The following is a 14,544-nucleotide window of genomic DNA, read 5'->3' as shown; positions in this document are numbered from 1 at the left end:
TGGGGGAGGGAAAATCGGAGCGATGGGTGTTGTGGAGAATGCGCAATGCACATTTCGTGATTTGTCGTGTGATATTCCTGAGGTAGTTTCGTTGGATGTATTTGTGGATGAATTGGGGGGGTTGTCGACATTGGAGCTGTTGGATTCAGAATATACGGATGAGTCTTTATGGTTGACAAACATTCCTTTATTGGTGCGCTTGTGGCGGCGGAATCGGGCTGCGTTTAAGATCAAGAATTTAGTTGCGCACAGTTGTAGTGTTGCCTTTGAAGGAAATGCGTCATTTAAGAATGTGGTAGGCTTACCGGGATGCTTACCGGAATTTATGATTCCGTCATATAGTTGGGAAGATGTTACTTCAAAGTTTGTGTCTTGTGAAATTCAAACGATGATTCAATGGCTATGTCTTAAGCATCTGGACAATATTAAGACAATGTACATTAGTGGCAACCTTCAATACTCTGGTTCTAGATTATACTCGGAACGTGTTCTTCATAAACCAATTACTGAGATCAGTCCTGACTTCAGACCATATCCTGGTGGACCGTCTCCTGGTGGACCATTTCCTGGTGGACCGTCTCCTGGTGGACCATTTCCTGATAAAGGTGTAATTCCGCAAGAAATTATTGATACTGATGAAGAGGGGGCTTGTGCACTGTTCGATAAGGTTACCGAGTGTACTCTTGCTGGAGACTGTTCTCTTACATCCATTGAGAAACTGTTAACTCAATCAGGTGATATTTGGCTCATGTCCATTATGGATGCTCTCACTTGCAATGAGAAGACACCAGATCGCTTGGAGACCATATTCGAGTCAACTGTTAATGAACTCATGCCCCAGGAATTCTACGCTACATTCGTCCCCACTCTACAACCTCATTCCTTCCACCCTGAACAGTTATGCTTGCTGTTGGAAGCCGACAATGTGACTGATGCTAATTCAGCTCTCATCAAGGATCTCAGGCTTGCCGCTCAAAGTTACCTCATGAACTTACATGGGTCTTCAAGAGTCGGATTCGCCGACCAGAACAAGACGACATCAATCTGCGGTCCTACCCTTGGCTCTGAAGCCGCATTCTACGGTCTATTGTCAGGTGAATTCTCCGCTGCTGTCAGATCTCCGGCCGTTAAAGAATGGGATTCAATTCTTCTTGCTGGCCTAGTAGCCATTGCGAGAGACTCTCAACTTGGGCTTAAGCAATTAACTCCGACTCAAGCACTTCCAACCTTTGATATCAATGCCCCGGAAGCACTGATTCATATATACCAAACGATAGCTGAGCAACCTCTACTCAAATTAACCCCATCTCAACTACTTAGCCAACTTTTATCAATTGTCAGGGCCCTCGGTGCACCTTCAATTACCCCGATAATTCAATGTATATCCGCCCTCATAACCAACCTACCCTCTGGACCGGAATACGCATTTTGCGAGTTTGTTGAAGCAGTGTTAAATAACGTCGGAGAATTCTCCAAGCCATTATACCCGTGTATCGCTATTGAGGCGGCCTTATTATGGCGAGAAGTTGAAGGCGAGGCCGGCGAAAAGTTTGCTGAGCGCCAACCAAAGCATGAAGGGCCCGTAACTTTTGATTGGGTCAATAGCACACGTGTGCGCTCTGTAACGGATGCAGCATTGAGGCGCTATATAGAGCTTTGTGTACAAAATCGCAGTCTGATACCATGCGAGCGGTGGACGAAGAGAGCTGTTAGATTGATTAGCTGCTCGGATCCCCGATTACAGAAAAAATTAGTTAGTGAGGTACTTGCCTCTGAATTGCAGGCTGCTGCAAACGAGGACTCGGCAAGCATCAGTTCGGTTAATCTGCGTAACCTGACGTTCGAGGCAGCAGCGGAATGCCCCCGAGTTGCTCTGAGGGCGTGGCTGTTGGTCAAAGACGGATTAATTGAACGCGCCAATAACATCATTGCGCATTTGACGACATTGGAGGCGAAGGCATTGGAGGGGATAAAATATGAGAATGACGTCTTGTACCATGACTCCATTGCCCTTTTCTGTAAAGAATTAGGTCTATATATCAAGGTGTCTGCTTCCCTGATGGACTCGGCCGACCAGATCTTTGGGAAAGAAGATTTGGATGCCTGGTTTGAGGGGTCCCTGATTCCACAGGCGGACCCACAGACGGACTTGGTGCGGATGGCTTACACTGTGGCTGAGGATTACGGTCTGTCGGAGACTGCTTCAATGCCGGAGGCTGCTTCAATGCCGGAGGCTGCTTCAATGCCGGAGACTGCTTTAGGATCAGAACAACTAAGGTGGGACGACAGCGCAGCCGTCGTGTTTTGTCAAGGGTTGCTGCTGGAGGCGGCGACTGCGTGTTACATGTCTCTGTTCACAATCAACAACTACTACTTCGCCCGACTGACGGAGACGGAGTTGGACGCGGGGTTCGATGCATCGGCAGCCGTCTGGGGTGTAAGTATGAGAGACGAGCACAAGATCTTTTGGCGAGGTGGTAATTCCGACCGCTGCTGTTCTATCACGCGGGACTCCGCCAGTGTTGAGGTTCCGCTGGATCATACGACCTTCCTCAACATTCATATACAGAAGGAAATGGTTGATCCGTTCTTAGACCAGTTCAGAGGACAAGTTTACAACCTTCTTCCTAGACTCCGAGATTACGGATTTACAGAACTACAAGATGCTGCAGCAGTGCCGCTAACACTCAACACCATAAGTCGTAACCAAGCCGCCGAAGCAGCGACCTCTCGACAGACGACCTCTCGACGGAACACAGCCATCCCCATCATCGGGCTGAGGAACTGGCTGTACTGCTCCGCTCTCGCTGAATTCATGGCCAAGATCAACGATCTCGGCATCACCTTATGTGGGGACGCCGTTTCCATTGATGAAATCAAGCTTCAGTCTTCAGCCCTCGTCTCCTTCATCGAAAGTAACTTGAAACCACTCAGGTTTATTAGAACTAAGTCAGCTGCTGCCATGGAGTCCTTGCTTGAATCAGCCTGGATGGAAGTCTCCCGGCTACTTAACGGCTTCATCAAATTCACTGCTCCTGCCGACACGGAAGCCGTCTTGAATGAATGCGCTGCTATTGGAGAAGCCTTTGGCTCATTCGTCAATGACCGACGAAGCTAGCTCAATGTCGTAACGACCTAACCTGCAGTCACCCAATCACAGACACCCACCAGAACCACAAGAGTAGAACCACCCAGAAGAGTAGAACCACCCAGAAGAGTAGAACCACCCAGAAAGAGTAGAACCACCCAGAAGAGTAGAACCACACAGAAACAGTAGAGCCACCCAGAAGAGTAGAACCACGCAGAAAAGTAGAACCGCCACCCTTTTTCAATTGTCTAACCTCGGGGAAATGCCTGTTCAACTCGACTGGATACCTGGCTGTCCGTTTGGGCACTGACGCCACTGAGTAGACCTACCACTATAGACCTTAGTCGGTTGGACCTTAGTCGGTTGGACCTTAGTCGGTTGGACCTCCAAATGTTGTGCGCGGGCGTTAATTCTAGTGATTTAAATGTGAGCAGCTAATTGATGTCATCATACTCATCTGATTTTGGAGGTGGAGGTTATGGGGACTTTCTGGAATATCTACGACAAAAGAATGAAAACATTAAACTACAGTTAGAAGAGAAATGTGACCGGGAAGACAAGCCTCAGATATTTGCGGGCTGTGTCATCGGAATCGATGGCAGGACCAATGTGCTTGATGCCTATCTCAAAAAGTAAGATCTTCACCTTGCCGTGTGGCTTTCTTCACCTTGCCGTGTGGCTTTCTTCGCCTTGCCGTGTGGCTTTCTTCATCTTGCCGTGTGGCTTTCTTCACCTTGCCGTGTGGCTTTCTTCACCTTGCCGTGTGGCTTTCTTCACCTTGCCGTGTGGCTTTCTTCATCTTGCCGTGTGGCTTTCTTCACCTTTCTTTATTCCTCTAGGTTAATTTATGAGCATGGTGGAACGTATGAGTATTTAAGCGCCAAAAAGTTCACTCATCTTATTGCTGATAATATCGCCCTAGGAAACCAAAAGTGGAAAAAGATTCTGTAATACCACACTGTCCTAACACACCGTCCTATGTCCTAACGCACCGTCCTATGTCCTAACACACCGTCCTATGTCCTAACGCACCGTCCTATGTCCTAACACACCGTCCTATGTCCTAACGGACCGTCCTATGTCCTAACGGACCGCTTCAGTAAAAACCGTCAACCAGATTCTTATTAGAAATGGTTACCGACCATGGTATAAGATAGTTCATTCGAATTGGGTACTAAGGTCTATTGATGCCGGAAAACGCTTGGATGAAAAGGAATATTTGCCCGAGGCCTTGCGCAACCACTGGCAACAAGTCGGAACCCTGACAACCACGATCGTGCCATCTCCCGACACGACTGCATTACCTGCAAAAGTGGAGACGCGAGCCGGAGTAGAGGCGACGTCGAGAGTCTCTACCGGTCTCGCCAATAACCCACCATCGTCGGACACGGAGGTTGCCGGTGACCAGATGCCGTCACGCCCTTCAGTCATAGTCGACAACGTGACTGGGGTCAGCACGGCTGGGGTCAGCACGGCTGGGGTCAACATGACTGGGGTCAACATGACTGGGGTCAACATGACTGGGGTCAACGGCGATGCGGTCATGGCGGATGGAGTCATAATGGATGATTTCATAACTCCTGGTTTGGACGACGACCAAGCCGGTCCAGACGCCCGTGTGGAGACCGGAGGGGCAGCCAGTAGGAGGACCACTGCAGGAGTGCAGCATGACATTGGTCCCACGATGGACACGCCGAACTTCGTGAAGGCTTTCTTTAGTAAAAGTCGACTGCATTTTATCGGACGGTGGAAAGAGCACGTGTTCCGAATGAATCGGTTCATAAAGATGGATCAACATCAAAGGGTGGCATCCGCTTGGGTAATCAATGGGCCGCCCAATGGAACGGAGTGGGTTCCTGTGCGTTACCTGCACGTGGACTACGACTCGTTCTTCGTTAGTGTCGCCGTGAAGATGAGCAAAGAGCCAATCCAAGTGGAGTCGGTACCCATCGGGGTGGCACATGGTACCTCGAACACATCTACTGCGGAGATAGCTAGTTGCAACTACAAGGCAAGACAGATGGGTGTGAGGAAAGGAATGTACGTAGGGCAAGCCCTTACCCGCTGCCCTAATCTCAAAATCCTGGGTTACCATCTCGACGAAATTGCACGCTGCTCCTCCAAGCTCATGACCATATTGTCTCTGGTCAGTCCCAGAGTTCTGCCCTGCAGTTGTGATGAAGCGTACTTACAACTTGTCGAACGTCCATCGTCCATGAATCCAACTTATGTGAATCCACCGTCTGTGGTGACGCAACGCTTAGGACGATCGGAGTTGCAAGCAACGGAGTCTTTGTATTTACCGGGATCTCCCGCAATGCGTCGGCCTCCTAGTCTAGGGGCTCCTCCAAGTGGTTCGGCTCCTCCAAGTGGTTCGGCTCCTCCAAGTGGTTCGAGTGATGGTGACCAGGATGAGGAGGAATCGTACGATAGCCGGCTGGGGAACGAGACAGGGGGGTTATCGCATTCGGTGTATTTAGCTGAGTGGATACGACAGAAGGTGTATGTTGCTACGGAGTGCTCGGTGTCCATCGGGATCGGCGACAGTCCTTTTCTAGCGAAGATGGCTTCCCGTAAAGCGAAGCCACCTTCGGGTATTGGTGTGTGGATGATCCCGGAGGCCAAAAGCTACGGGGAGGGGTGTTTAGATCTTGAATCGTACCACCGAAAGTGTGTAGAGGCCGTGCGGCAGAGTCGGGGAGTGGAAGGGTTATGTGAGGAGCGTGATTTATCTGAGCGACTGAAGAGTATCAAAAGCGAGTTCATGGGTGTTGGTATAGACCAACTCCATGGCGTAGGGCTAAAGACAGTGGAGCAATTGAATGAACTTGGTTTCTACACCTGCAACGACTTTTACACCGACCCACCGCGGGCTTTCACTACTCTCAAAAAGACCTTTGGTGACAACAAGGGCGAATCCATTTTCCTCATGGCCTACGGCATTGACAACCGGGCCGTGACTAGTGTAGACAAAGTGGCGAATACACGGGAGGTATCAACCGTCTCGGTCACCATAAACTGGGGCATCCGGCTATTCAGCACAGAAGACGTATACATATTATTCCGACAGATGTCGGAGGAATGCCTTGGCAGATATGATGCCACAATACTCGAACCGAAACTATTCTGTCTCAAGCTCCTAGTTCGTTCTCCCGATGCTCCCGTGATCCCCTTGAAATACGGTGGATGTGGAAAATGTGTTGAAATTAATGAGAGACCAGAACCGGGATCCTACGTACTCAAATCAGCACAGGATATACTCCAAGTCGCATTCAATCTCTATACAAAAAAAATACATTCTGTTATAGATGTGACAGATATACGAGGGCTCACCTTCAGCCTGAACAAGTTCGATCCCATTGATCCGTCACAGAAAACTCTCCACAACTTATTTGCTCAAAACCCCGGGCAACGTCAACGGGGTCTGCCAATACCAGAACTAGAAAATGGTCTTGGCGACCAGGACTCCGCTGCTGGTGACCAGGAATCCGCTGCTGGTAACCAGGAATCCACAGCTGGTGACCAGGAATCCACTGCTGGTGACCAGGAATCCACAGCTGGTGACCGGGATGGTTACCGGGAAGATGACGGGGTAAATAATCGGGAGTCCGCAGGAGACTTAATACCTAGAGCTTATGTCATCATACCGCGGTTCAGCGACGTCGGACGAAGGCCCATTACCTCGTGGCTCAAACAGTCAAGTCAAAATGCAAGGGGCCTTGCATCTCGCGGCTCAAAACGGGATCGGAGTGAGATGGAGGCGGAGGACAACGAAAGGGCCAAGAGCACCAGGCAAACCGAAGCTAGCATGTCCCTCGAAGGTTTCGGGGTTCCGACTTGCCCGGGAAACGTTGCAGTGACACCCGCAGGAGGCGTGACTATACCGCGCTCAGGAGCTAAGCCGTATTCGAGGCGCGAGCAAGCTGCCACAGGACCACTGGACTTGATGATGAAACATCCCCGAGCTTCCCCTTGCGTACCTCGAGCTTCCCCCTGCGTACCTCGAGCTTCCCCCTGCGTACCTCGGGCTTCCCTAGACATACCCCCACTGGTCGAACCGTCCTCCTCGAATAAGCCAACCGGTCCTCTTGCACAAGACCGCGGGGGGGAGTACGTGTCGGGGGACAAGCCGACCAAGCGACGACGTCGGACTACGACCAGCAGGTGCATCTACGAGAGCGCGCCTGCGAGGAAGCTGGAGAAAGAAACCCAGACCATCACTCCCATTAGTTCATGCGGATTCACGCAAATTGTTGAGGAAGAAGACTCCGGGCACGAGTCTAGGCAAGGGTCCAGTCACGGGCCCGCGGCTTACCGAACATCCGGCCTGCACGGAGGCTCGGTCATTGAGTTTCCGCCAAGTCCGTTTCTGTTAACGGAGGGCCCGCCGTCACCGACGGAGATGGTCCACAACCAAGTATCTGGAAGTTTACTGAATGAAGTGTCAGGAAGCCCTGGAAGTCATTTCCGGGCCGAAGTCCCTCTAAGTCCCGGTGGAAGGTTCGAGAACGAACTCCGTGACAGGTTTCAGGATGAAGGTTTGAATAAGAACATCCAATGTACATCAGCCCAAGGCTCCCGACGTACGTCCAGCGCGAGCGAACCTGGGCCTTTTGTCGAAAGGGGTTCTGCTGGAAGGCGGCAGGATGCTGTTGGAAGGCAGCCGGACGGAACCCGACTAGGTTCTTTTGCCATAGATCCCGGGGGAGGTCATCCTGCACCACCCCCTACACCACGACAGATGACACCGCGTCAGCAACCGAAAGGACCACTGGACATTTATGTTCGTCCTAGCAATAGTGAGCTGTTGATGCAGACACCGAAGAAGAGGCTGAGACAAACACGCAAGAGGCCCCTAAAGCGGAACCAGGCCGGCCAGAAACGACCCAGGACGGTACTGGAGTCGTTCAAACCCTCAGTAGTCACCATCAGCGACGACGACGACTTGCCCAGGCAACCGAACGGGGATACTGTGGCGGACGCTCCGACCAGGGAGGCGGACGCTCCGACCAGGGAGGCGGACGCTCCGATTAGGGCGGGGGAGGTTCCGACCAGGGCGGGGGAGACTTCGACCAGCTATTCCACGGGAGACTCGGCAATCCTCTCAAGTCTTCGTATGGATGGTTATGCAGGCAGAGCGCCAGCCAGCTGCGAAGTTATTGGCGCCACCAATCGAATTCCAGGGAGCGCGGACGCAGAAGGTTTAGAGGACGGAGGATTGCGGCCATACCAGGGGTGTCAGATGGAGACCAGTCATGGGGGTCAGATGGAAACCCGGCAGCATAACGCATTTCGTAGCATGGGGAGCATCTATGAGCGGTATTTCTCTGCCGCACGAAGAAACTCTGGAGATGCTGCTGACCTGGTTGTCGGCAACAGTCGGCTTGACAACAGTCGTCCACTCGGCAGTTCCATGGAAGTAATCCTCAACATTAAACAGGAAGAGGTCGCGGAGTTCTTTGTGGATTGCCAGACTTGCGAAAAGCTCAAAACAGTCCAAGTTGGTGACAAGACTATACATGTCATAGACTGGGAGTCCGATGCGGGGTCTGTCAGTAGCGGCCCATTTGAGTCGCCAAAATCATTACCAGATAGTCCTCTGATGGGAGGGCCCGACGATGGGGCGGCTGACGACTTTGGTCCCGTTGGCGTTGGTCTTATTGACGTCGGTCTGACGGGTGGCGCTGGTATGGATGGCGTCGGTAAGGAGGACGTTAGTGAGGCCCGTGCTAATGGAGACGGGGTGCCGGATGCTTCCTTTCCGCGAGTGGACGCCTTCCGACCAGACGAGCGCCTCCCGCGGTCTGATGAATTCTTCCTTGTATCAAATGAGTGCTACGCAAGCCCGAGCACCCCTCCTGCTCGGAAAGAGACCCAAAAGAAAAAGCAGTCCCGAAACAACAAGGGATCGATGAACATAGCGAGCTTCTTCGGGAAAACTGCGCCACCAGCTAATAATAACGACGATGCACCTCTTCCTGAGGATTGCGCGAGTCTCGCTGAAGTGCAATTCACTGCACCCCAGCCTGGTATTCTTCAGAGGATGCTCTTTCTGTACCAGTCAGACCCTATTCAGTTTTTGGCTTATCAGCACGCGAAAGAAGAAATATATAGGTAGCTAGCAAACGCGTGTTCGATCGCGCAATATAAACACCATTTTTCCTTCAGCACTTCTCCTCGAGAGGAGGTGGCAGCGAGAGGGGTCGGAGACCGAATAAAAAGAGTAAAAACCCATCCCGCCCGGCGAAATCGCGTCCTGGCCCGGCAGCGCGTCATCATTTCTATTTTAGACTCCGGATGTCGCGGAGAGTGCGGGATTGGTGTGACGTATGTCGGGATACTGAGCCTGATGTCAAATGTAAGGGTCTTTTACATGCGAGTGACTGCCCTGTAGGTACCAGTGAAGGCTGTGGAAGGAAATTTCATGAGTCCTGCCTAAGGACTTTGAATCTGTGGGACCCGTCCACGAAGCGAGATGAATTCATAGTAAGTTGATCGCCCCTTTGGTCCTATCGTTGTACGTTGTGCCCACGAGTCCCCCTCGTCTCCGCAGTGGTGCGTCGGGTTTGTTCTGCGGTGCATTCCCTTTCCCAAGTGACTTTCTGCCCCTAAATACGTTGTCTGTTTGTAGTGCCCGGATTGCAAAGAAGCTAATGTGAACGACGGCACTTGTTATATATGCAAGAAGGAGTTATATGTTTTGCCAAGCCCCAAGAAGAAGAAGCCGCAGTCAGTGAGAGAGGAGTTGGTTGCGGAAGAGGAAGAAGACGAGGAGGCGACGGAAGAAGAGAACGAAACCGGCGCAGTGCGACCTCGTAGATCGAGTCGCCTAAAGGCTCACAAAGCGGCAGCCGCGGCGGCAGCCGCGGCGGCGGCGGAGGCGGCGGAGGCGGTGGACGTGAGTGAAAAAGGTCGCCGTGTAACGCGGCAGGAAGCGGAGAATATTGAAGGCATTCTGTTGTGCGACGGCTGTAGTAACTCGGCGCATAAAGAGTGCCTGGGATTGGCTAGCGACGCGCTTATGGAGGATGACGAATTGTGGTTTTGCACAGACTGTGACCCAAATGGTGAAACGGCGCAGAAGAAGAATGGGGCGCTCCCGACGGCGCCTCGGCCTTCGAATGGTAGTATTTCGCCCAAGTCTAAATTAGGCGGGAACGTGGATATTTGTTACGTCTGCCAGAAGGGTGGTAAGTTGTTGGGCTGCGACTTTTGTGAGCAGTCCTACCACCCTCGTTGCATTGACTCGGAGTACCTTGAATTCGAGCAGCAGCCGAGTGAGGGTGGCGATACGGAGGCGCCGGTGTCTGAGCGTTGGCGCTGTCCATTGTGCAAGGGCGAGGACCCGCTGAAATCGATGAGTACTCGTCGGCTTTCGCGAACGGCCATGTTGCGGATGCAGAAGGAGATGCAGACCTGCATCCAGCAGCAGCATCGGAACAGCAAGGCGAACCGCGACCGGTTTTTGTGGGCCTCCAAACACGCACTCAAGACCTTCATGACGGAACGCGCCATGAACCGTCTGAGCAAGATGTTCGGCGGCACAGCGCGGAAACGTATCGCCGAAAGCTCAGATGAAACGGAGGACGAGTCCGGCTCCGTTGATGGGGAGCAGTCTCGCGAAATGCAGAAATTAGAGTTGGATGCCGTCAAGGCCTACCGGACGGCGCTCAAGTGCGCCAAGAACGGGTTGCTGAAGGAGGGCGTGCAACTGAAACCATACCAAGTTGTCGGCGTGGGTTGGTTACTGCACTCATTCTTCAACAAGGCCGGTGCCATTCTCGCGGATGAAATGGGACTTGGAAAGACAGTACAGTGTCTAGGCTTCATCAGTGCGCTCAAGGCGCAAGGCATCACGGGCCCTCATCTTATCGTCGTCCCGCTCTCCACCGTGGGTAATTGGGCGCGCGAAATTCGGCGTTTCGTGCCGCATTTGAAGTTTGTCAAGATTTGCGGCTCCCGTTTCGAACGGGACCACATCATGGCCGATTTTGTTGCCGCACAGGGTCTGCATGACCTGTACATTACGACCTACGAGACGGTCGTAACGGAAGAGTCTTTCTTCTGTGACAACTTCGATTGGCAGTGTATCATTCTCGATGAGGCCCATCGCATTAAGAACCAGACCGGGCGCATCCGGCACAGTCTCGATCGTGTTTCGGCCAACATGCGGGTCCTCCTGACCGGTACGCCGCTCCAGAACAATATCAAGGAGCTGTTTACGCTGCTCAATTTCCTCTTTCCGGAAGTTTTGGAGCATAGCGACAACTTTGAAAAGGCTTTCCTAAAGGGACAAATCAACAACCCAACGCCGGAGGAGCACATCGAGGAGACCATCGACAAGCATGCGATGGATGCCGTGAGCCATCTACTCTCGAAGATGATGCTGCGGCGCACTAAGGATCTCGTGGTCCGCTTGCCGCGAAAAATTGAGCATGACATTTGGCTACCTCTCTCGCCAACCTCTGCCTACTGGTATAGTAAGCTACTTGATGTCTCCGACCCGGACGTCGTCGACTCGCAGCCGACACCGCGGTTGTTGGGCACCGTCATCAAGATGCGCATCTGCACTTGTCACCCGAAGGGACTCGTGACGAAGGACGAACAGTTCAAAAAGTTCAAGGAGATGTTCATCAACCACCCCGCCACTACGGACGAGGCAGGACAGGAGATCGAACAGAAGGGCAGAGAGTTGAAGGCGTTGGCGGGGCTCGACCACATCCGGGCCTCCTCGAAGCTCGTCACGATGGACCGGTTGTTGTTGGAGCTGCATTTGCAGAACATGGACGAGAGCGCATCCTACCGGCGCGCATTTGAACAAAACCTGCGCGACTTGTATGTCCAGGCGCACCCGTTGCCGCCGGTCGTGGCGGCCAAGAGCAAGCCTGTTGCGAAGCGGCGTGTCAAGAAGCTTGAGCCGGAAGCCGCCGAGGTGGTCAAGAGCGAGAAGAGCGAGACGGATTCGGCTGCGCCGGCGGGTGAGGAGAAGTTGACGGCACGGCAGGTGGCGGAGAAAGCGCGTCGCGAGCGGCAGGCGCTTGCAACGTTGCAGCAGAAGGAGTTGAACGAGAAGTGCGAACTCGTTGTGCAGGAAACGATCCGCGAAATGGAGAAGTACCGGCAACACGAGGAATGGTTGCGCGAGGCCATGCTCCCAGGTCAGGTCAGCGACGCGCCCATCCCGGTCGTCAAGGCGCTCCTCGACCATGAGGATGCCCTGGGTGACGAGACACCTTCGCACCCGGGCATTACGCCCTCCACTCCCCGGAGCCATACCGGAATTGCGAGTCAGGAAGACGAGAAGATGGACGCCTCTTCGGAACGGGTCGAGGAGTCGTTCGAACGCATGGAGGAACCGTCGTCCGAGAGAATTGAGGAAGAGGAGGTGGACGAGAAGATGGTGGAGGAGCAGCCGACCTCAGAAAAAATGGAGGACACGGTCTCCGAGAAGAATGAGTCGCCTGACTTTCCGACGTCTAGTGAAGCGCACGAAACTGGAGAGGGTACAGTGCCAGGCGAGACAATGGCGGGCGAGGAGACAACGGAAGATGTCATCCCGGTCGAAGACACCGCAGCACACATGGACGTGGAGGCGACGCCTGTGCAGATGGCGAAGCCCATGCGGACAGAGGAGGCGAAGGTTGCGGCGAAGAGGATTCCGCATAAGGTGTTGGTCTTTACGCAATTCCAATTGGTATTGGACGAATTGGAAGCGTACTGTAAATTCCGTGGGTTTAAGTATTTGAGGTTGGATGGTTCGACGAATAAGATGATTCGCGAGTTGGACATTCGCGAGTTTAATTCGCCGGATTCCAGTCACCTGGTGTACTTGATTTGTACTCGTGCTGGCGGCGTAGGTATTAACCTGGTTACGGCGAATCATGTGGTATTGTATGACGAGGATTGGAATCCGTTCCAGGACTTGCAGGCGATAGATCGGGCGCACCGTATTGGTCAGAAGCGTGAGGTGCACGTCTGGAAGTTGGTGACAGAGTGGACTGTGGAGGAGCGTATGGCGTTCCGCCGTTTGCAGAAGCTGCGGTTGGATAAGTTGTTTATCCAGGCGAATAACGCGAACCAGCCGGAGCCGGACGAGGAGGGTGAGCAGGAGCACACGGAAAAGTTCAGCGTGGATGAGATCCGGCGGTTGTTGCGCTACGGCCGTGAGGCGATAAAGGCGCAGGCGCAGGGGGCCGAGAACGTGGAGACCATGTCGTTACAGGCGCTCATGAACCGTCCGCGACGCGACCTGCCGCCCTTCGAAGACGGTTCGTTGAGTGACGTGAACGTCGTTGTGAGTGAGGAGGAGGAGGAACATGTCGCGGTACCGGTGGACGCAGAAGGTGTGCCTGAGGGTTCGGAGATCCCGACCGTGAACCAGTCGCGCGCGTGCACGTCGGCGGACGACGAGACGGTCGTGACCGAGGGGCCGGGGACGGACGGTCTCGGAACCGATGGGTTGGGAGCCGATGGGCTGGGGACAGACGGGCCGGGGACAGACGGGCCGGGCGAGCCGGAGGGCGAAGGCGTGGAAGAAACGCGGCCGGAGGGCATCGACTTGGAGGAGGCGAAGCGGAGCCGGCGGTTACGGCGGCGTGTGTTGCTGAGTCAGGCGCCTGTTTCGCCGACGACTTCGAAGAGCAAGCAGGAACGGAAGGTGATTCACGACAAGCGTTGTTTTCGTTGCGGTTGTGGGAACAACGCGATGGACGAGAACGCGGACCCCTTGGTTGCGTGTCATACGTGTCCTCGTGTGTACCACATGAAGGGCTGTCTCGGGTTGGATGCGCCGCCGCGGAAGACGTGGGTGTGTATGTGGCACGAGTGCAGTTTGTGTTTTCGGAAGGGCAGCCAGGCGGGTGGGTTGTTGATCCACTGCGGCGAGTGTCCGACGACCTTTTGTTTCGACTGTTTCCCACCGGAGTACAAACGTTGGCACCCGCCTGCGACGTACTTTAGCGAGTTGTGTAGGCGAGGGTATAAGGTTTCTCCGGACAAGTTGGTACTCTTTCTGTGTTCCCGCTGTAAGGCGCTGAAGGAGCAGGCGCGGCGGCGGCTGTTGAGTAAGCAGCAGATGGACTTGGAGATGCGTCGTCGGCGCGAGGTGCAGGACAAGGCACGTCGAGATGCGCAGCAGCGCATCAAGGAGGCCCATGGAGACGACGCAGCCGCATTGGCGCTTGCGACGGCGCTGGCCAAACGTGGCGGCGACGTGAAGAAGAACTTTTTAGCGCGCAAGAAGGTCAAGGACGAGCAGGACCGGGACACCCTGGCTGCCATCAAGGCAGCCTACGAGCAGCTCTTCCCCGCCGAGTTCATCGCCGTGCTCAAGGAGAAGCGCGCCAGCCAGATGGAGAAGCGCGACGCCGCGGCCAAGCCCGAACCCGTCGAGGAGGAGCCTGGGTCAGCCGCTGTATCTGGCGCCGCGTCAGGCGCTAAGGGCAAGTTGCTGGTGA

At 53.8% G+C, this 14,544-nt stretch overlaps 4 protein-coding genes across 4 annotated transcripts; all 4 read left to right on the top strand.

The window, feature by feature from the left end:
- Nucleotides 1–22: 22 nt before the first annotated feature.
- On the top strand, nt 23–3,118 carry GNI_039910 (hypothetical protein; the record flags this gene model as incomplete). The annotated part of the gene is made up of 1 exon (XM_011131109.1): nt 23–3,118. The coding sequence occupies one exon, from the start codon at nt 23–25 to the stop codon at nt 3,116–3,118; it is 3,096 nt and encodes a 1,031-aa protein (XP_011129411.1).
- Nucleotides 3,119–3,529: 411 nt separating this feature from the next.
- GNI_039900 (putative DNA polymerase) lies at nt 3,530–9,206 on the top strand (the record flags this gene model as incomplete). The annotated part of the gene is made up of 3 exons (XM_011131108.1): nt 3,530–3,720; nt 3,928–4,035; nt 4,217–9,206. The coding sequence occupies 3 exons, from the start codon at nt 3,530–3,532 to the stop codon at nt 9,204–9,206; spliced, it is 5,289 nt and encodes a 1,762-aa protein (XP_011129410.1).
- Nucleotides 9,207–9,385: 179 nt separating this feature from the next.
- On the top strand, nt 9,386–14,047 carry GNI_039890 (putative SNF2 family protein; the record flags this gene model as incomplete). The annotated part of the gene is made up of 4 exons (XM_011131107.1): nt 9,386–9,446; nt 9,483–9,574; nt 9,720–13,899; nt 13,935–14,047. The coding sequence occupies 4 exons, from the start codon at nt 9,386–9,388 to the stop codon at nt 14,045–14,047; spliced, it is 4,446 nt and encodes a 1,481-aa protein (XP_011129409.1).
- A 115-nt stretch (nt 14,048–14,162) lies between these two features.
- GNI_039880 (glycosyltransferase family 28 protein) lies at nt 14,163–14,540 on the top strand (the record flags this gene model as incomplete). The annotated part of the gene is made up of 1 exon (XM_011131106.1): nt 14,163–14,540. A coding segment is annotated over one exon (378 nt), but the record flags the coding sequence as incomplete, so codon positions are not given.
- Nucleotides 14,541–14,544: the final 4 nt, after the last annotated feature.

The sequence above is a fragment of the Gregarina niphandrodes genome (genome assembly GCF_000223845.1).
Source record: "Gregarina niphandrodes unplaced genomic scaffold scaffold00005, whole genome shotgun sequence".
NCBI classification, from domain to species: Eukaryota; Apicomplexa; class Conoidasida; order Eugregarinorida; family Gregarinidae; genus Gregarina; species Gregarina niphandrodes.
This window is presented reverse-complemented; position numbering and strand designations above follow the sequence as displayed.